This window comes from Tachysurus fulvidraco, chromosome 3 (assembly GCF_022655615.1).
Source record: "Tachysurus fulvidraco isolate hzauxx_2018 chromosome 3, HZAU_PFXX_2.0, whole genome shotgun sequence".
NCBI classification, from domain to species: Eukaryota; Metazoa; Chordata; class Actinopteri; order Siluriformes; family Bagridae; genus Tachysurus; species Tachysurus fulvidraco.
The window spans coordinates 18766613-18787837 of record NC_062520.1 but is presented as its reverse complement, the minus strand read 5'-3'; the positions used below and the strand labels follow the sequence as shown (position 1 = coordinate 18787837).

The window sequence follows — 21225 nt, the reverse complement described above, 5'->3', positions numbered from 1 at the left end:
TGAGGAACAAGAGAAATTTGGACTGAGCTGCTCACGGACCAAGGTGCATTTGGTATATCACATGATTTACTGAAACTGATGTTGTTTTTGGATGCTTTGTTACTGAAATTAATGTTATGTAAAAAAGGTTTAAAAAAGTGTTTTTAAATATTCTCCTTTATTTGTTCAGTGTAACACTTTTTTAACATAATTTGTTGAGTTTGATGAGTGTAACATAAAATGTGCATTAATCAACTTATATTAATACATGGAATACATGTAAAATCACAGTAATTTGCAGTAATAAAAACACAGTGATAAACTGTGTACACCAGTTTGTTTGCTTACAGTTTATTCATACTCTTTAAAACAGCATTTGGGAGCTGGGCATATAATCAAGTCAAATGGCTAGATGTTAGAAGATTAATGCAAATATTCTTAATATACATTTAAATAATTTCAGTTTTTTATAGTAGATTTACTGGAAAATAATGTCTCATGTCTAAAATAACATTCTATAACATTTGAAATTATTATACCAAAAATCATAATTGCTTATAATTGGTAGAAAAAACAAACTGCTACTTGAAACAATCACTAGTTTTCACTCATTGTCTTGTTTATCCAGTCAAGGTACTGTGACACTTTGGTATACACGCCATACATGCCTTTAGAGCCACAAAGTTTTAAACCCCAGCTAACGATACCTAATGCACAGTATACATCGTTTTCTCGTACAACAAAGGCCGAGCCACTATCACCAGAGCATGAGTCCATTCCACCCCCACTCAATCCAGCACAAAACATGTTGTCTGTAACATGGGGAATGTCATTACTTCTTTCCTTTTCAAAGGACTTTCTACATGTAAGTTGGTCCACAGTGGGAATATCAACATACATTAGTTCATCGGCAACTTTACCCATTTCGACATCGATTAATCCATAACCAGATACGAACCTAGAGTGTATAAATATGCATATAAAATATTTCAATGCATTTTAGTTTTACTCAGTCAAGTCTTATGTCTACAGCCATTTAACCAAGTCTATTTAGCATATAGTAAATGTTAGACAGTACTGTCGATCTGTCTGATATCTCAGTAGATTAAAATTACAGTCTATACTAATGTAATCATATCATTTGCCAGCAGCCTTTTAAAGTATATCGCTATCCTACAATGTAAATAGATTTATGTTTTACAGGCAGAAATGACATTTAAATACATGTGGTTTATGTGGCTTATATAATATTCTGAACATGATATAAATGACTAAAGGTTCTCACCCTCTGTACTTCTTCCATTCAGCAGTATTTGGTGGTAGACAAACTGGCCTGATATTCTCACTGAATGTGATTGGTGACTTGAGCTTAATTAGGGCAATATCGTTGTCAAATCCTGTAGTGTAGTTTTCATGTACATGGATTGATGATATATTAAGGGTGATATACTTTTCCATTTCATTTAAATTATTATGCCCAGCATATGCCTGCACAGAAAAAATAAACTACTGATAACTACTTGTTATATACAAACCAAAATGACCAAATTCCTTTATTTGTTAACACTGTTTTTTATACAAGTAATTTACACAGACAAAATAAATAACTACTTAGCCTCATAGTGTGGTTAAATCATCCATAAAGATGATAAAGTCAGTGTTAAATGGAAAGTGTTTCACAATACAGATAAAACAACAATTGTGGTTTCAAATATTGGAAGATTATATAGTTGTAAGCAAAAGCTTGATCAAAGGGTTACTTTATTTTCATGAACTTAGTAATACCCCCTTTGGCACATATTACAGCTTGAAAGCTAGGAGTCTTTCAAATTTTGTTTACTGAATTTTCTCACACTTCTTTGAGGAACACCTTTACTACTGAGATATTATTTTGTCTTGCATGCAAAGCATGTTTAAGATCTTGACACCGATTTTCAATCATTATCAAGGGGACTATGAGGGTCTGCTTAAGAGCAGTTCTAACTAGCTGTATTGTGCAATTTGATATCTTTTTATAAATTTGCCACAAATTTTTAGGCAAGAATTAGCAGGTTTTAAGAATCATAGACTATATTGTGCATTGGAATTGCTACCTTCTTAATTAACTCTTAAGGCCAAATGAGTACAATATTTTCTGTGACCTTTTTTCATAAGATGCTCTAATCCAGGGCGACATATAAAAGTGCTTTTAAGTCTCTAGCACTGAATAGATTAACTCTGGTTTACTAGGTTACAGACTTAATATACCATGAGCCTAAAACACTGTTCAAATATTTTTTTTTTGTAGGTCTTCAACCGTTGTTTGATTCAGCTGTCCAGACCCCTAGGGGAAGTTCATTCCACCACCTCGGTGCCAGAGCAGAAAATAGTCTTGTTGTACACCTACCTCTTACACTGAGAGATGGTGGAACCAGTCTACTGTAGCTGTGCTGGTAGCTCTGAGGGTGTGAGGTGCAATGCAAGGAGTGATAAAGGGCCTTGAAGAAAGTGGGAGCTGGTCCAATTTTGGCTTTGTAGGCAAGCATCAGTATTTTTAAATCTGATGTGTGCAGCTACCGGAAGCCATTGGAGGAAGTGCAGCAGTGTGGTGGTATGTGAGAACTTAGGCAGGTTGAAAACAGTTTGTGCAGATGCATTTTGGATAGTTTTCCGAGGACGAATTACATTCATAGGTAGACCTGACAGCAGTGACTTGCAGTAGTCCAGGCTTGAAATGACAAGAGACTGAACAAGTACATGAGCAGCCTGTGTGGACAAAAATGGCCAAGAAGGAACCAACATGAATGTTTCAAATTAGCATCATCAGAGGAAAACTACAGTTGATTGTCCATGGTTACTCCAACCATGCTAAGCTGTGACTGAAGGGGAGATCAGATCGTTGTGCAGGGATATTGCAAGATCATGACCTGGGTATGAATCACCTGGGATGATCAGCAGTTCAGTTTTGCTGGGATTGAGCTTCAACTGATGAGCCGTCATTCCCGATGATATGTTTACCAGTCATGCTGAGATCCTAACAGAAGCTGTGGTATCTGAGGGCAGGAAGGAGAAGTTAAGTTGAGTATCATCAGCATAGCAGTGGTAAGAGAACCTGTGTGAGGAAATAACTTCCCCAAGAGAGTGAGTTTACAGGGAGAAAAGGCTTGTGGGACACCAGAGTACAGTCTGCGTGGAGCAGATGTCACTTCCCTACATGTTATCTGATATGAGTGACCTTCCAGCTAGGAAGCAAACCATTCCCATGCTGATCCACATTTTCCAAGACTCCTGAGGTAGAGTCTTGTGGTTGACCGTATCAAACACTGCTGAAAGGTTGAGGACACATATAAAAGCAAATCTGAACTTTTCTGCATGCCACAATTACTACTGAATTGTGTTCTATTTTTAAGATGACCAAATAAAAGTAAATGTTCATTACCATTCGCAGAATCAGAATGGTAAAATATGTCCTCAAAATTATATCTTGAAAATTGCACATTATAATTTTGCCATTTGCTTGCATTCTTCAAAGTAAATTTTCTTTGGTGAATTCTTGGGGATCTCATATCCTGACATGGGTTTTCATGCCACTGCTACAGGAATGAGACTCAACTCATTTTCTCCATTCCTCCAACAAGAACTCATGTTTCTGCTCAGATCTCAGTACATCATCAATGGCAGGCTATCAGCTGACACCGAATTGTTGCTTACCCCATGTGATTCGTCCCCATGTCAGGCTCTTACATTCTTCTTGGACAACTCGCTAATCCAACATTTGTTCAGTGCAGGCAACCTTGGGGTAACCATGGACAACCAGTTGTCATTTTCCCCTCACAGTCCTAATCCGACACCTTCATGTCAAATTCTTTTTAACAGTATAAGATGAATTTGTCCATTTCATGCCACACAGGCTTCTCAGGTGCTTGTTCAGTCCCTTGTCATTTTAACACTGGACTATTGCAACTAACCTGTGGAAGATCTGCCTATCAGCACCATATGATCTGTGCAAATGGTCCAGAAATGTGGCTACATGACATGTTGTGAACCTTCCCAACTATCAGTTCTCCCACACTGCCCCATTGCTACTGTATGCTCTCACCACTGGCTTCTGGTAACTGCTGATACTTGCACACAAAGCAAAAAAACAAAACAGAATGGACCACACATTTACCTCAAAGCATGTAACACACCCTGCCCTGCACCTCACTCATTCTCAGATATTCTACTCTTGAGCATTGGTCAATTGCATCCACCATCTTTTAGGGTACAAGAAAGACTCCCTGTTCTAGCACCCATAGATACAGTACCAGAACAGTTGAGATTTTTTAGCTATATGACCTCCCCAGAATCTTTAGGCTGAAACTAGGTATTCTTAGTCTGTGACCTAGTGAACCAGTAACAGGGTATATTCACTGATGGAGACTTCAAAGCATGTCTATAAGATGCTTTGGATAAGGATTTATACCAAATGCTGTATATCCCAAAATCAGATATCAAAATGATATTTTCTAGAGGCAGTGTATATGTATATGAATATGTACAGTATATTAATTTTAGAATACCTGCACATTTTCCTTGTTTATAGGGCCTTTTACATGGTCTCTAACCAAATTGTGAGCTGCAGTCATTAACCATGTTTCTCCAATGATAAATGCCCCTCCTCTTTGTGGATTAATGTAAAGGTAGACTTGCCAGGGAAAGGAGCCAGAAGGAGCCGGTTTTCCTCCAATTATTCTGCTATATTGAGACATTAATTTTTGCTGACCACATACTAAACACACACACACACACACACACGCACACGCACACACACACTTTATCATATAAGGTAATTTCTTTCTTTAAAATGTTCCAGTAAAATATTTTGTCATTGATTACCATAATGACATGAAGGAAGTATATCATTGCCATTTTCCTTCCATATTTGTGCAGCACTACATGTATAGTTCCCTGTATTGGAGTGATGAAAACAGTTAAGTGAATATAATTACATAATTTGAGCAAAATAACCACAACACACACACACACACACACACACACACACACACACACACACACACACACACACACACACACACACACACATACACACATACACACACACACACACACACACACACACACACACACACACACACACACACACACACACACACACACACACACACACACTCACACACACACTCACACACTAAATGTTTCTCACCATAATGTTTTCCCTTGGAAGTGTAATAAGGTTTATTGCAGTGGTACTCAATGACTGACAAATATTCATTATTAGAACCTTTAACAAATTCCACATGTCCATTCAGCAATGTTTTAGGGTTCCCACATTTAATTGCTGGAAACAAAAAACAAACACACAAAAAATTAACTGAATATTCAGGTGTTTCAATACCAGAAACTTTTGGCTTGTAACTATTCTCTTTTTTATTTGATAGATAATTCTCTGAAATATTCACAATTAAAGGAAATGCATGAAATATTTTCATAGTGAAATATTTGTGATCTCAGGGCTCTCACGTGTCACGCATTGAGAGTGACAGTCACTAATTTGGGTCTTTTGTCATGCTCTCCCGCTACACATTGTATTTATCACACAGAAAAACTTTTTGACTATTTATCATATATTTAATATGCCGCAGCGCCCAATATGTATCTGTCCGCACCGCTGTCTATATGGAACCGGGCAGGAATCTCAAGCGCATCTCCCCTGGAGTTCTTAGTCGAGCCTGACACTTATCAGCCAATTAAAAAAGAGGCTACACAATAGCCAATCAGAAAATAGCACTATTGTATATGGGTAAGATTTAATGCAACAACCAGTGAAAAAAAAAACTGGAATTGTTCAGCATCATCCTCGTTCACCCACAGAGACAACCACTGGAGCTGCGAGCATCATCACTCTTACTCTTGCCTGTCTTCAAAACTTGAGAGCCCTGGTGATATACTTAGCAATTCTGGCTAATTTTTTATTTGGTGCTCTCTTTTCTTTATTCCCATTGTGTGCCAGGTTGACATGACAGGAAAATATTGCTAGCATACGTACTTTGGAGTTGTAAATAATAAATAAGAACAATGTAAACAATCTCAAACTCGAGTGATAACAGTCAGGTTTCACTGTTAGCTCCTAAAAACAATGGGGCAATTGCTTCTTTTTTGACTTACCAATTTCCAGCAATGTTCAGTGTCAAATTAATGAGAAAGCCAACATAGAAGTAGTGCAATCTATTAGATGACGCGGGGCATGCCAGTGAAGGAGTGAGAGAGGTGGACAGAATAAAGGACTAAAGTGCTGCTGCATTTCGTTCTTTAGGTAAAGACTCCTACTAGGTACTGTAGGAATCTATTATCAGTGAAAATAGAGAAAATATACCAAAAGGTATCAAGGAATGAGGTAAGAAAAACTGGTTCAGGATGGAATTTTGTAGTGAGCAACTGCTATTTAAATTCAGTTAAAGTAATTTCATTTGGCAAACACATAACTGTCACAGCTACTCAGTTATTCATTTACTTATATTTCTTCCTTTACTGGCAATCATTGTTGTTTTACCTTCACAGGTCACTTTGTTGTGGTTGAGAAGGTATCCATGTGGGCAGCTACAACGGAATCCTCCAATAAAATTGTAGCAAAAATGACTGCATGGATTACTCTTGCTGGCACATTCATCAACATCTATATAAAGAGCAAATGGGACAGAAAGACAGAAACAAACAAGCTATATTTCTAGGCCACTGTGGCACAGGGTTACTTAACAGACTGAAGGTCAGAAATCTTCCTGTCTCACAAAGTTACACTGTATGTCATTATCATATATACTCTATAAAATTGTCCTCTTGTGAGAGATTAACATCATGGCGCTCTGCAGTGGATTAGCATCCCATCCAAGTCTGCATAGTGCCCAGTGTTTCCATTATAAGCTGACTCTACAACAGTGCTGACATGGGTAAAGCAATTAGTGAAGATTATTATTTAATTACCATGTTGATTATTTATAAGAATGTGTAAGAATTGTGATTTAGTGTCAAATAAAAAAAAAATCTAGGCTCAGTTATGATTTTGGGAGCATACTGCAGAGCCACATCCATGTACAGTACACTTGTCCCATTACAAGGAAGACTGACTGCAATTTAATTGCCTGATCTCTTTTGTCATGTAATAAAACATGGGAGTGAGTTCTTCTATAATGAAATCCTTGTTCAGAATACAAGGGTTCACTGACTGGTTTGATTAGGATGAAAATGATGAAACTCATATGTTATGGCTTTCATGGTCAGCAGATTTGATCCCAGTTGAACACATATGGCAGATTTTAAGTTCTTCTTAAAATACTGGCCATTTGAGAAGTCTTTGACTAAACTTCCTACTATCCTTGCCCCAATAATGAACCCCTGATATAAATGTCACCTGGACCTGCTCAAGCATTTTATCCATGTCATGAAACATGATGACACATGTATTTATATTTATTTATGTCTATTATTTGTCTCATATTCCTAAATACTGAAATGTTTTACCTTGTGTTTGGTAGAAGGCATTGAATCCAGTATGAACCTGTGGGTGTGAGTCATCTGAATGGAAATAAATGTATAAACAACCTCCAGAAGCAGAGTGAAGATGAGGATTGATAGAAGACTCCATCTCAGTAAAGGACATGCTGCCACACAGAGTCTTGTTTAGATTGTTGCCAGTGAATATCTGAAGGATTGAAAACTGATGTTAAGTCAAGAAGCTGTTGTTGTCATTTCAACCACATATAGCTGATGCAGTACATTGAGAAATGAAACAACGCTTCTCCAGTAACATGTCCTGGCCACATAAAGTGCATCATGTGGAACCTACAGTAGTGCAAACAGTGCGAGTCAAAAGACAATACAAACATGCAATACAAAACACTACATGCCAAACACACAAAATACAAAATAGCACTGAGTAGTGTGCATAATACTGTACACTCTGCAAAAAAAAAAAAAAGGATTCTAACAAAGCAGTAAAACAAAGAGTAAACATATATACACTTATGTATTAGCAGCAGTTAGAAAGGGTATTAAAATGTGGTGTGCAAAACAGCAATGTGGTTTGGAAGATTCAGGAAATTACATGATTTAAATGAAAGTAGGAGTACTTCTGATTGCCAAAAAAAGTAAATAATAATAATATAACTTAACTGCTGTCTATATTGGTCTATAACTGCACACAATATTGGTCTTAGCCAGTATTCCCTCACCTTCAATTAGTCAAAAATGCTGCATCTTTTGACATTTTTCAAGGAAATATGACAATATAACACCAATATTCACTTCACTTCACTGGCTGCCGGTGTATTATAGGGTTCAGGTTAAAGTGCTTTTATTTGTTTTTAAATCCTTAAATGATCAGACCCCAACATACCTTACAGAACTGCTTCACCCCTACAGTCCTTCCTGTTTGCTTAGGTCAGCTGATCAATAGCTTTTTGACACCAAAAGGTCAAAGAGGAAGCTTAGAGGAGTCCGTGCCATCTCTGGTGCTGCTCCGAGGCTATGAAACAACCTGCCTCTGTACATCAGACAGGCAACCACTGTTTCCTTATTTAAAAACGTGTTGAAAACGCATTTCTATTCCCTGGTTTTTGTTCAGTTCTGAATTATTGATGTTATTATTTTATTTCGTTACTATTTATTTATTTTGTTTTCTGTATTTTATGATGTACAGCACTTTGTGTTCATCTTTGGCTGTTTCATTCCCAGTTTTATCATACACACACAATAACTGACCTTGAGAGCATCATGTTCACACTCTGCACTGTTCTCCAGGTCCAGGTGAATGAGAGTTAGAGATACTGCAAAGCCTGGAGAGGCACATAGGGTCCAGTTCTTTGTGCTGTTGCTGGGGTATGCCAAAGGATGATCAGGAGAGCTTAACCAGCCCTGTGGTTGTGAACATACCAGTGGCAGCAGTAGCACACACACACTGAAGTGAATATTGAAAAATTATTTACTAGTTTATCAGTTAGACCTCACAGATTTTACAAAAACATCATCTTCAGTAGCCACTTAATTCTTTTCAGGGTCACTGTGGATTCAAAGCATATCCCAGGAACACTGGGTGTGAAGTGGAACGGGAGAGAATCAACCATCCCTCAAGATACAAGACATCATTTAAGTCTCTTCTGTTATGGCACTCAGGTGGAAGAATGTACTTCCCCTGTTTGTTTGAATAGCCTATGTCATGAACTGCCGTGAGACTGGGTTGGAATAGCTGAGTCATTTACTACCTTCACCCAAAAGACATTTCTCAAGGTTTTAGATCAACAAGCATATTGAATCTGAGACCCTGACCTGTTTAACTAGCATGAGAAGTTTTTGTTAGAGACTATAAACTGCTGCTGTAAGGATACTGCTCTGGATGTCTGCTTATAGTGTAAACATAATTGTAAGTGGATATTAAGCTTAGAACAGGAAGGTAAAAGACACAACAAAATGAGTCCTGTAACTAATATTAAAATTAACCCATCACTATCTATTAAAAAAGAAAACCTCAATGTATAATTTCTAGTACGATGATTAATATAGTAAATCTAACCAGAAGGTAACATTTTTGTATTTACATATTATTTAAAAACTATTTAAATACTACAGTAATCCTACTATTATTATTAAAACTACATACCTGAGAATTATCATGACTGGTTATAAATTTCAATCTTCTGAGCAGATACTGAATGAACTTAACTTAATCTCCCTTTATTTATGTTTAGTCATGTTAATGTGTCACTAAAATCGATTAACTTGTGTTTACATTGCTTTTGTGCTGAGTTGTGTGTGTGTCTGTGTGTGTGTGTGTGTATGTGTGTGTGTGTGTGCTAGGTCAGAAAGAGCAGGGTTAAGGCTGTCTTCACTGGGGATGGACTTATTTCCAGGGATTCTGAACATGGATACATTGTCCATAGAAAAATCACATTTTAATTTCATTAAATGGCCCATTTCCCCAAACGTTAAAGAGACCCACTTTAAAATAATCTACAAGATATATCTGGTTGCTGACTTTCTTAGAAGAAGATTTAAATTTGATGTAGACCCTTGTGGTTTCTGTGAGGTGGCTGATGAGACTCTGGAACACATGTTTTTTTTTGACCCGTATCTAACAGCTTCTGGTCTGAGATACACAATTGGCTGTCACTTAAGATGGATAATATCCCTACTTTCAACCTGTCACACATACTCTTTTATATGGAAAATATAGATTCATCAGTATCTGATTTACTCAATATGATTATTATGATGGGTAAATATCATATTCATTGCAAAAAGTGGAGGTGTTCTAAGCCTTCTTTTGTTTGGTTTATGAATGACTTTAAATTGTTTTTTACCTCACTGAAAAAGATAAAATCTACTAAAATTGCAAGGAAAATATAGTGACATATCTCGGAAACTATTTTGATGAGTCCTTATGTACTGTTCTAAATATTTATTTTTTACTTTCTTTAGCCTTTTTTGACTTGTGTATTTAAGCATCTCCCCCTTTTTGTTTTTGTTTTGTTTGTTTTTTTTATTCTTTATTGTTTTATCAAGAAATTCTTCTTGTACAGGGACAACATTTGTGTTGTTTACACACATGTATATCCTGTTCCCCAACGAGAGTTTTGCATGTTGGTTAGGGATGCCACCTTCAATACAGAAAAATTAGGGACGCCTGCCGCAGCGGGGGCCACACCCCTCGGGGCCACGATGACCACAGTCCCGAAGGCGTACCAGTGGTGGTATATCATAACTTAAAACATGTATTCATAAAAATATTAAGATTGATACCAATGGACATTATAATAAGATATCTGCTATTGAAATCAGTGTGAACAGATGCACTCAGTCTCTCACTATCACAACTTAAGTGGTCATATTGAATACACAGCTATGACAATAATAAATATATGCCAACAAAGTGTGACTGAGAACACAAAAAATAAGCTTTTGGAGGAACTTGTGAGATATTTTATTAACTTATTATTGAATTAACAGATCCAGAACTTAGTAATTTTAACTTGCAAACTGGCAAAAGATCTTCCATGAACATCATGAACATAATAACATCAGTGGATGTATATCAGTGTATCAGTGAATATCAGCGGACCAGAGTAGTGTGCAGTATTGGAGCATGCATGGCCTACTTTCTTTTATAAGTGTACCTCTTGTCACTCCGTGCAGCACTGAGAAGCTGTTTGTCTTTCAAACAGCTACAGTAAAACTCTGAACAGGACTGCTCAAAGTTAAAAGTGATCAAGAGCTCACTCCTGATGAGCTCCACAGAGCACCTGTTCCATATGGATTTTCTGTCACTCTGACTCTGTCAAAAGAACCGGCGAGGCGGCGTCCCGCCCTCCTCTGACTCTGATTGGCCGTGATTCACGGCCCGTAACCCTAAAACAAACCAATCAAACCAACGATGCCTACAAGTATTACCCAATCAAAGAGGGCGTTTTTCCAAGACCTCCGGATACACGCCCACTTTACGTCGTGGTAACGAAACCCCTGGAATTTAGCGAATGGCGTCTTTTTTCTCTGACGCTGTGTCCCATAAAGTTACACCGTGTCTCCTATAGGCGGCGGTAATAACAGTTGAAGTGTTTAAACTGGATTAGACGAAGAAGCAGTAAAGGATTGTGGGTCTGTGCATGTTGTGTTGCTGCACATTGACATTGGGGATTGTAGCGTGTGAGCAGGTAAACCCTTTGTGTGTATTATGTGGCGTTCACACATGTTGAGCACATGTGGGACGGATAGAGTTATCTAGCTCATGTTAGTGTGAAGCATTAGTATAAATACTGTGTATATTTAGAACCCATTGTAATGTTAGCTGTCTTTGCTAATGAACATCTTATAGTTTTGTTTATTATGTAAAATGTCTCCATAATGTTCACTATTTTACTATACTGATTTTACTCAGGTGTTGTTTAGTTAGTTGAATTATACACACACACACACACACACACACACACACACACACACACACACACACACACATACAGACAGACACACAGACACACAGACACAAACACATACAGACACACATATATAGCTGTGTACCTGTGCAATGACAATACAGTTCTATCTCTCGTCCTGTCCTGTCCTGTTGTTATGCAATCTAATGCTGTTTATGGATTGTGTTATTATCTGTTTGCTGATTTTGCTGATCTTTCTTTCACAGAAGAGAGTAGGACTTCAGGATGGGTGGCTCAGTGTCCAGTCCTGCTGCCACTGTACAAGCAGAGGCTCACTTAGGCAGCGTCCCTCCACAGGGATGTCCTATGCACCAGGCACAACAGGAAAGTAGGTCTAATTAAATCTTATAGCTTAATAATTAGTAATTGTAAAACATTTCTTTCACATGAAACATGTTTACAATTCAAGGTTCCCCTCCATCTGAGTGCCCCATGCATCAGGCTGTGTCTCAGCCCACAGCTCCGGCAGGTCCAGCGCACCAGGAGAAGGCATACGACTTTGTAGGGTGCCCCATGAAGGCTGCGAAAGGAATGTCTGACATTGATCCAACAAACATGGTACTTAAACCATCACTTCCAGATATGATGCTTGTGCTTGTTCACATCTAAAATGATGTAAAAACTGGCCATCTTGTGTGTGTTTCATTTAGATGCCACCACCAAACCAACAGCCAGCTCCTGACCAGCCTTTCTCCTTGCCAGTTAACAGAGAAGAGTCCAGAATTCCTAGATTTGGAACAGAGAAAAACTGGGTATATCCTTCGGAGCAAATGTTCTGGAATGCCATGTTGAGAAAGGGGTATGTTTGTTTCATTTTTACTGCAGGTTAAATACACACATGCACATATTCAGTATTGCTGTAGCTTGGTTTTCCTTAATGTGAACTGATTGTTCAACACAGAATTTGTACCCCCTTCTGGAGAACTTGCTGTGATGAGAACTTGTGTCCTTGAAGAATAGTACTTTGTGTCTATAATCTTAAACTTTATACTACTTTATGACTTGATTTAAAATAAAAATCATCTCCTAACAGATTTAGATTACTGTTCACATGAAAACAAATCCTGCATTTATAAATACTTGTACTTCTACAAGTAAAAGCTTTTTGGCTTTCACCTTCATTTGTGGCTGAATATTTTACATTTTTAATAAGTAAGTTTTTGTCTATTCTTTCACTTAAGTATAGTTTCTCAGGAATTTTCATCCTCCAAATTGCACCACTCACTGAAATTGTGTAATGGTCAGATGTTCAGTTAGTGATTCCTGGGGCTGTTATTTTTTATGGGATTATGAGTTCAGTTATGTACTTTGTAAATTCACACCAAACCTGGTTTCTTCAGTCAGGTTGTTAAGACTTGGCCTTAGACAGTTCCCTTTCTTGCCAATAATTTCCAGCATTGACTTGTACTACTTTTCCACACCAGTACCAGGCAGTGGTTATATCTGTGGGGGTTTGTCGGATCTCCCCACAACATAAACTTTTTAGTAAACTTGTAGTACTTGTACTGGGAATCATTAGATGAAGTGATCTTGGACTCCACTTTTATGTGGACTCCACTGATGCTCTCCCATCAGCTCTCATGTTTAACAAAACAACACTGATCAGCAGTGTTTGGTAGTACAGTGTGCAGAAGCAGCAGGTTTATTATGTCTGGTTTGAAAGATACTGCCCACTAAATCGTCTGCGTACAGTCATGTGGTGGCAAGCAGCTTATTTACCATTTCGTGTAGTGAGTGGTGTTGGTGAAGCTTGGCAAGAAAAAAAAAACTTTTCATTTTGGCTTTTCAATGTGCTCCAGTGAATCATCTGTTGATTGTAAGTATTAGCATGGGTTAATTTGACAATTTTATAGCTTGCTGTCACAGAGCTAGCAGTCAATGATGATGATTCGATTCCTGAAAAATGAGTTGGCTGAAGCTTCAGACCTGCACAAATTAATGTCAGCTTGCAAACACAGAAACAAAGAATTTTAACATACAAGAAGCAAAGAAATAATGATCTGTTTGTATAGGTGGCGTTGGAAGGATGAGAGTCTTTCCCCAGATGACATGACAAACATTATCAAAATCCATAACCGCAACAATGAACAGGCCTGGGAGGAGATCCTGAAGTGGGAGGCTCTACATATGAGGTGAGTAAACTGTTGTAATAATAATAATAATAACATTTGTAGTAGTACACCACATGCTGTCCACTTTATTAGGAATGCGTCCTTCTCACAAGAGCTCATTTCCAGTGTTGAAGCTTTTGTGTTCTGAGATGCTTTCCTGCTTATCACAATTCTAAAGTATGGTTACAATACTATAGGCTTCTTGTCATCTCAAACCAATCTTGCCATTCTTCTGAGCTCTCTCATCAACATGGCATTTCCACCAGCATTATTTATGACTCTTGACCATCATTTACATGATTTAATGCATTGCTGCCACAGGGTCAAGAATTGCATGAAGGTGCAGGTGTACAGGTGTAATATTGAAGTTATAGAATTTTACTGGTTCTACTGAATAACGCTTGCACTTTTCATTAATTAATTATTTTAAGAACGCATTTAAAATGTTTTTTTTTTCTGCTTTATAGTGAATGTCCATGTGGCCCATCTTTGAAACGGTTTGGTGGTAAAGCAAAAGAGTATTCACCCAGAGCAAGGATACGCCACTGGATGGGGTATGAAGTTATATCATGATTTTTTATTTTATTTTTTTATTTGAGCTGTGTTTTAGTAAACCTTTTATTGTGTTTAGATATGAACTACCCTTCGACCGCCACGACTGGATAGTGGATCGTTGTGGAAAGGAAGTCCGGTATGTGATTGACTATTATGAAGGAGACCTCGATACAAACACCTATCAGTTCTCTATCTTGGACGTGCGTCCCGCAGTTGACTCTCTTCAAGCAGTGTGGGACAGAGTAAAGGTGGCCTGGTGGCGTTGGACATCTTAAACTCATGAAAAGCTCATATGGACATTTCTCTTATATGTAAATACAATCTGAATGTTGATGTAGACATATGTAAATGTATTCCGCAAAACTGATAATGATACAAGATGATAAAGGCTTGTGTATGCAGATGTGACCGAGAGATCTCACCCCAGATTAGGTACACTATTATAATTATTATACCCATTTGGTTTATAATTTAAACAAGTCTGTAAAGCAAAATACCATAAAGTTTAATGCAGGTTTAAAATAATTTGCAATAACATATCTGCCAGGGATTTTTTTCGTATTGCGGTGCTGCTACTCTTTCTGCTTGTGACCTTCTTCTTTAACAAATGCTTTTGAATTGATTTTCAATTAATGATATACATGATGTGTGTCTTTGTGTATTTTTAAAGGCTAGCATATTTAATTAAATTATGCTGTCCATATGAGCGTGGTGCTCTAGACCACTTTTATTTCTGGATTTTTTAAACCGATTAAAAATGTAACTGGATTACAAACCAACGCATTTGTTATGCTTCAAAAATGACTTGTCAATCTTAAGAAGCTTCTCAAGAAATTAGTTTATTTTACATTTTTACACTTTATCATATCTGGTTTGTATCTCAGTCTGAACATTGAGTGTTATATCAAGCTGATGTGATTTCTTTATCCAGCCACTAGATGGCCATATTTCCACACCCTTGTCCTCTATTTTTCAGACGTTTAGGTCATTTAAGGTTCTTTGTTTAGAAGTTGGTGTCATGTTTTTTAAGCACACAGCTTACACGGTGTATGTGAACGTTATTGAGACACTAAATAAATTGAGTGGAGAGAGCTAGAATAACAGAGAAACTGAGCATTTTCTTGGGTTTCCTATGTGTCGAGATCAGTTTACAGGTCATAATCTGGCCATTCTGGCTACATTTATCAATGGTGAGCTGTTCATTCTCCACCAAAATAGATGTTTTTGGAAACAAATTCTTGTTGAGTTTGAACTGAGTTTAGATGATTAAATAGTATCAGGTATTTGTGGACTTTGTGCAAGTTCTTCCTCACAACATAAGAAAGCCTCGAGTCTTTTAACCCTTCTAAGCTCTAGAGTTTAGGTGAACTGAACATCTCCAACTCAAAGTTTCAGGAAGATTTCGTTTTGATTGGCTAGTTCTGCTGCTGCTTTTCTGATTATGCTACACAATGCAGTTATAGAGTTTTCTTCCCTCTGAAGGCTACAGAGATGCGTGTGCTCGCTCAGATATGTGCATGTTCATTTCCAGCAGGACTGCTGCTTGGCCGAGAACCAAGGACCCGTGGTGTAGAGCAGAGAGCAGATATACAAACAGCCTGTGGCAATTCAGATTGCTGGGCTGATTCCCTGCACCCCTCACCCTGACCAAAGCTCTCTAGCCTGGTCTTATTTACATACCAAAAGATGCTGTGCTGTACCATAACAAGGCTTTGTCACAACTGTAATTAACTTGTGTGTGAGAGATAGGTAGTTTGTTTTAGGAAGATTGTAGCAGGTAATTATGCATGTATATTTTATGTTATCTAGCTGTATTAATCTGAACCTGTGCATAATACAGGCCGAAGAACGCATACCATCATTTTGCTCATATAACAGTTCATGGCAATAGCACACGAACGTACACAGAAGGTATATTTTTAACAAGCTGTTTGAACAGCCGACTATCTCGTTCAGCAATGTAGAACGTTCATACATAACCTGCAATAGCCTACACTTTAGATTTACCCAGGGAGAAGAGTACAGACTTCTATAGCGACCATCTGTACACATTTGCATTTACTCTTACATTTACAGCATTTATCACATGCTCTTATACATCTACCATCAAAGTGCTATCATCAAAAATATATACTCATGCTAGTTCAACAGGTCAGGGTCTAAGAATATCATCGAGCTTGAAAACTGTAAGAAAGACGTTATTACAGCGAGAAAACTCATGAAAACAAGGGATATTTTTGTCATAGGTCCACATCTTAGAGTAACTGCATGCTTATCAGAGATCAGTTGATGTTCTATAAAATGCAGATGATTAGCATCTGTCACTTCTTTAACATAGGCTGCAAATGTGTATCAAAAACCCTTGACGTAACGAACATGAGTAAATGTGCACTATTTTCTAGTAGAATGTAAAAATAAAGGACATTTCCATTATTTAAATAATTCACCATTTAGTTAACGGAGGCAGCTTTTAGAGGTCTGTCACTTTACAGTGCAGAGGAAAAATACTTGCAAGCTGCCTTCGGTTTAATTTGAGGATTTGAGACATCTTTAGGGATGAAATAGTAATATCTGTTTTGGTGAAGAGATTATAATGTGCTGCATGTGCTGCTACTGAATATTAATGTAGTAATAGAGAAGTGAAGGATCTTGTGTCTCTTCTCTAAATGGGTCCAGAAAAGGTGTCATAAATACCACTCTCTCATTGGCTACATGCATGTCAGATTTCACACATTACACACTTACAGCAAAAGTGAGTATATTTACTCTCTATCTGATTACAAGCTCTCCAGTGATTAATATTTTGTTCAGTTGTGATTTCACATGACCTCTGTGTTAACACAAGATGCTGTTTTGGTGCTTTAGTGGCTTTTTTAAAGAATTAAATTCTGTACTGGGTTTATACATCTTTAGTTCTCTGGCATTTAAAAAAAATTCTTTTTACCTGATTTCAGGCACATTATTACCAAGGCCGCAACACTGCAACGTTATACAGTATATTTAATGTCCCTTTAGAGGAAAACAATTCATTTTGTGTGGTATATCTGTACTACACACAACTCTGTGTGATCATACCGATCTATGCTTTATTTGGTTCTAACAGCTACCATTGATTGCCCTACATTCTGCAGCACTACGTATGTCTTGCCTTCATCAATTCAATAAACAAACAAAACATTATTCAGGAGAAAATGAGCTCTGGATCCTTGTCTGTCACAGGCCTTATTCCATTTTGAAATGATTATCTTATAATCCCTATATAAAATCTTTCACATGCAGGTCTATGTAAAATAAATGTAAAAGGTAAGTATAGCATTAAAACCAATAGATCTGTGACATTTGTTGATAGAAATAGAATTACATATGGTTAATACTTTTTTTATTTTATTTAAGCTTTCCAGGCATTAATGAATTTTGAAGGAATATGCAATACAGCCCTGTTCAGATTTTTCTCATATTCTAAATCAGCACAATGTTTTAATATTAGTTTTATTTATAGCTCTTTCTTACCAGTGTGAGATAACAATAGGAACAGCCATAGAACAAATATTGGTAAAGGGAAGTACATTATTTAATGAAACTTGATTCGCCTTCTTACTTCAAACCCATCTGGTCACTTGGGATGCAGGTACAGCTGCCCTCCAGCAATATTATTCTGTGCTGGAGAAATCCACTGATGAGCATTCAACAACAAAGACTTCCAATTCCCTCACCCTGCTTAATTTATGCACACACCATTCTGCCTGAGGGCTTTAAATACTTTAAAATTTTTGAGAATTTGGACATCACACTGTTAGTTTGTCCTGGATATCTATGAGTGAGTGTGTGTGTGTCCTTGCATGTGTGTGTGTGTGTGTGTGTGTGTGTGTGTGTGTATGTGCAGGACTAGCCCTTATCCCCTATTGCAACGTTGGTTAAGAGCCAGTTGAAAATTCCACAGCAGCAATGTGAGCACTACTATTTGTTAAAGACTGAATATCTCAGAAAAACAGGGGGATGAGGATTTTTTTAATGTCTATGAGGCTTTATCGAACCAGCTTTAATTTGTGTGTGAGCTTATCACTCAGCTAGGTGTGATGAGGTCTTGACTTTTATGGGGTAGTCAACCGACAAACACCAGGATAGGCTCAGTCTAGCATTGTTTTTTTAATGAGACCTGATGAAAACAAGACGCTGCTAAGTGAAGGGGGAATATCAGTCTGTGCATAATCTCTATAGCAGTGATAGCTTATTTCTTCTTGCTCTGCTGGATCGATATTGAAGCCACCTTTTGACTCACCAAGTCAGTGTGATCTCATTTGAATTCTTCACTAGTGTTATTCCATCAGAGTAAAGACAAGCAATTATTGAAATGTATATATATATATATATATATATATATATATATATATATATATGCTTGTTTTTTGTGTGTGTGTGTGTGTGTGTGTGTGTGTGTGTGTGTGTGTGTGTGTGTGTGTGCTTGTCTTCTTATCACAGCTTTGATTAGGAGCAGCTGCTTCATAATGCTAACTTTTTTTTTTTTAAACCTTCAATTACTCATGGCCACCGTGACCTCATTTGCTGCATTGCATGCTTTATGGAGTGTTTGTGAGCACATGTCCCTTTGCATCATTGTTACTCATTATTCCTGTTGAACTGCAAGACATGTGCCTTGCAAACACTAATTACTTTCCAGATTAGTTGCTGGAGCAATTAAATGCTTGGAGTATACATTGTAAATTGTCCCTTCCCCCCATCAACTGAACCTCTTGTTATGTCATGTCATCACGCATTTGGAGCTAATGTGAATTGAAGTGATCTTCTGTCATAAATATCTTATTTTCTGAAAAACCCTAGCAACTTGAGCAGCTTTCATAACTTGCTGCTAGATTTACCTTTGCATTCTGGCAACACATACACATGGTATGAAATGGTTTGAAAAGTAGCATTCTTTTGACACTAATGTTAAATGTGTTACAGTATATATGTTACATTAATGTAACAGCAGTAATTTCTCTCATTCACCACTTTATGTTTGTCACTTCCGGCCTCAGTGGGCATGAGTTACAGTAGGAATACACACACATTCAAACATAAGGGCAATTTAACTTTATCCAGTTCACCTACTGACATGCTTTTGGAAGATGGGAGGAAAGTAGAGAGCCAGAAAAAACACACTCACAAGCGTGAATCATGCAAATAATATCGACACAAACAGGAACCTGAATCAGGCTCAAACCTGGGAATGATGGCACTGTGAAGACTGTGCCATGTCTTAATAAAACCATTTCACTGTTGATTTTTAATCCAATATATTTATAAAAATTTGCTGTCTGTGACATGTATTTGAATTGAGATTGGAATTTCTGCAGAACGAGTGGCCATCAATCAAATTACAGAACATTTTAGTGGAGATTAATTCTTAATTCTTAATATCTGAATTGTGCTGCATCTTAATTATGCATATCTCATAATGTAATCTTGGTCATGATTTTTCATTAGGTCATGCATGGTAATTTTGAGGATTATCTTTTATCCAATAATGGGTGGTTGACCAGGCAGCACTACTTGACACAAACTGAATTAATTGCTGCGCTAAATCCACATGTTGCTTGCTGGAGTGTGCTATGTTTCGGGTAGTGAGGTGCTTCCTGGCATGTTCATGGTGCTGGGATCTTGAGATGACAGCAGGAGAAGGAGCCCACGGCTTGATCTGATAGGAAACCAGCAGGACAGTTCAGATTCAGAGCCACTAAAATACAGTCACTGTAAGAGAGGTTTCTCTTGCATTTTCTAGCCCTCACCCCACCTCCTACCTATCTTTGTTTCTTTTTTGGCAAGTTAAGAGCTGCTGCTGCATGGAGGAGGAACAAATGCACATGCACGAATTTCTTAACATGCTTATGATTATCTCGGCAGGTTTCTGATAATAACAGTTTGTACATGTGATGAAGAGTGGATATAAATGATAGTAATCAGAGGGTACATAGATAAATTGGTTCCTCACTGTGGGTCAGCATTAGGATACTTTGTACCAGCAAGTTGGAAACCTGAGCACCTCTGCTGAGAGTAAATTCACAGTGCACGAGAAACCCAGTCACACAGTATTCACATTAACTGACTGCTGTTTGTGAATCAACATGTAAAATTAAGCATCCTGAGACTCATGGATAAACTGAAGTAACATTTTGGTAGATAATAATGTTTTTATTAACAACACTGTTTCCTAGAATCTAATAATGTTAGGTTAATAATGATTACAGATTTATATCAAATATAATTGTTGCAGTTGTTTCTATGATTTATTAATAACGTGCCCAATGCTCAGCTTGAGACAAATGCTCATCCTCCTGAAGAAAAAAAAAAAGAAGACAAAAAATATGATAGGATTTTTTCGAGGTGTATAATAATGTGACAGCACAGAGCCACCTACCAGAAACAGACTGACATTCACACTCTGTCCTCGATTATTGAGCTCGTTGTCTTAATTGCAGTAGCAGCATGGATGCATGAGCTCATTAGCATGCACTTTAAGAAGCTCTTAAATTATGTATTACAAATATGTAGTATTTACTTTAATTGTGCTGGAGTAGCAGCACATGAGAAATAAGGACAGTGTCAGAAGACCCAGTCATACAGTA

At 37.5% G+C, this 21225-nt stretch overlaps 2 protein-coding genes across 3 annotated transcripts; one reads left to right on the top strand and one right to left on the bottom strand.

Moving 5' to 3' along the window:
• Nucleotides 1-138: 138 nt before the first annotated feature.
• Nucleotides 139-9756, bottom strand: LOC113644646 (mannan-binding lectin serine protease 2-like). The gene is made up of 9 exons (XM_027149675.2): nucleotides 9611-9756; nucleotides 8716-8911; nucleotides 7477-7657; nucleotides 6512-6634; nucleotides 5165-5299; nucleotides 4837-4908; nucleotides 4521-4729; nucleotides 1265-1467; nucleotides 139-937 (listed from the first exon to the last, which is right to left on the bottom strand). Exons 1-9 carry the CDS (start codon nucleotides 9622-9624, stop codon nucleotides 577-579), a joined length of 1494 nt encoding a protein of 497 aa, XP_027005476.1. The 5' UTR covers nucleotides 9625-9756; the 3' UTR covers nucleotides 139-576.
• Nucleotides 9757-11478: 1722 nt separating this feature from the next.
• On the top strand, nucleotides 11479-15381 carry LOC113644185 (holocytochrome c-type synthase). 2 transcript variants are annotated; one of them, XM_027148812.2, is made up of 7 exons: nucleotides 11479-11657; nucleotides 12143-12264; nucleotides 12346-12494; nucleotides 12587-12735; nucleotides 13949-14068; nucleotides 14515-14601; nucleotides 14679-15381. In XM_027148812.2, the coding sequence occupies exons 2-7, from the start codon at nucleotides 12162-12164 to the stop codon at nucleotides 14875-14877; spliced, it is 807 nt and encodes a 268-aa protein (XP_027004613.1). In that variant the 5' UTR covers nucleotides 11479-11657; nucleotides 12143-12161; the 3' UTR covers nucleotides 14878-15381. The 2 variants fall into 2 exon arrangements, with proteins under 2 accessions (XP_027004613.1, XP_047667747.1); XM_047811791.1 differs by lacking the exon at nucleotides 11479-11657 and adding an exon at nucleotides 11710-11733.
• The last annotated feature ends 5844 nt before the right edge of the window (nucleotides 15382-21225 follow it).

Bases quoted from the DNA above. Each gene is read 5' to 3' on its own strand.
- LOC113644646 (XM_027149675.2), bottom strand. The intron at 1,468-4,520 runs GTATTCTAAAAT...TTTTCTGTGCAG, and splicing joins TAAACAAGGAAAATGTGCAG to GCATATGCTGGGCATAATAA. The intron at 938-1,264 runs GTGAGAACCTTT...TATACACTCTAG, and splicing joins GAATGGAAGAAGTACAGAGG to GTTCGTATCTGGTTATGGAT.
- LOC113644185 (XM_027148812.2), top strand. From the start codon at position 12,162: ATGGGTGGCTCAGTGTCCAGTCCTGCTGCCACTGTACAAGCAGAGGCT. The intron at 12,495-12,586 runs GTACTTAAACCA...TGTTTCATTTAG, and splicing joins ACATTGATCCAACAAACATG to ATGCCACCACCAAACCAACA. The intron at 14,069-14,514 runs GTGAGTAAACTG...TCTGCTTTATAG, and splicing joins TGGGAGGCTCTACATATGAG to TGAATGTCCATGTGGCCCAT.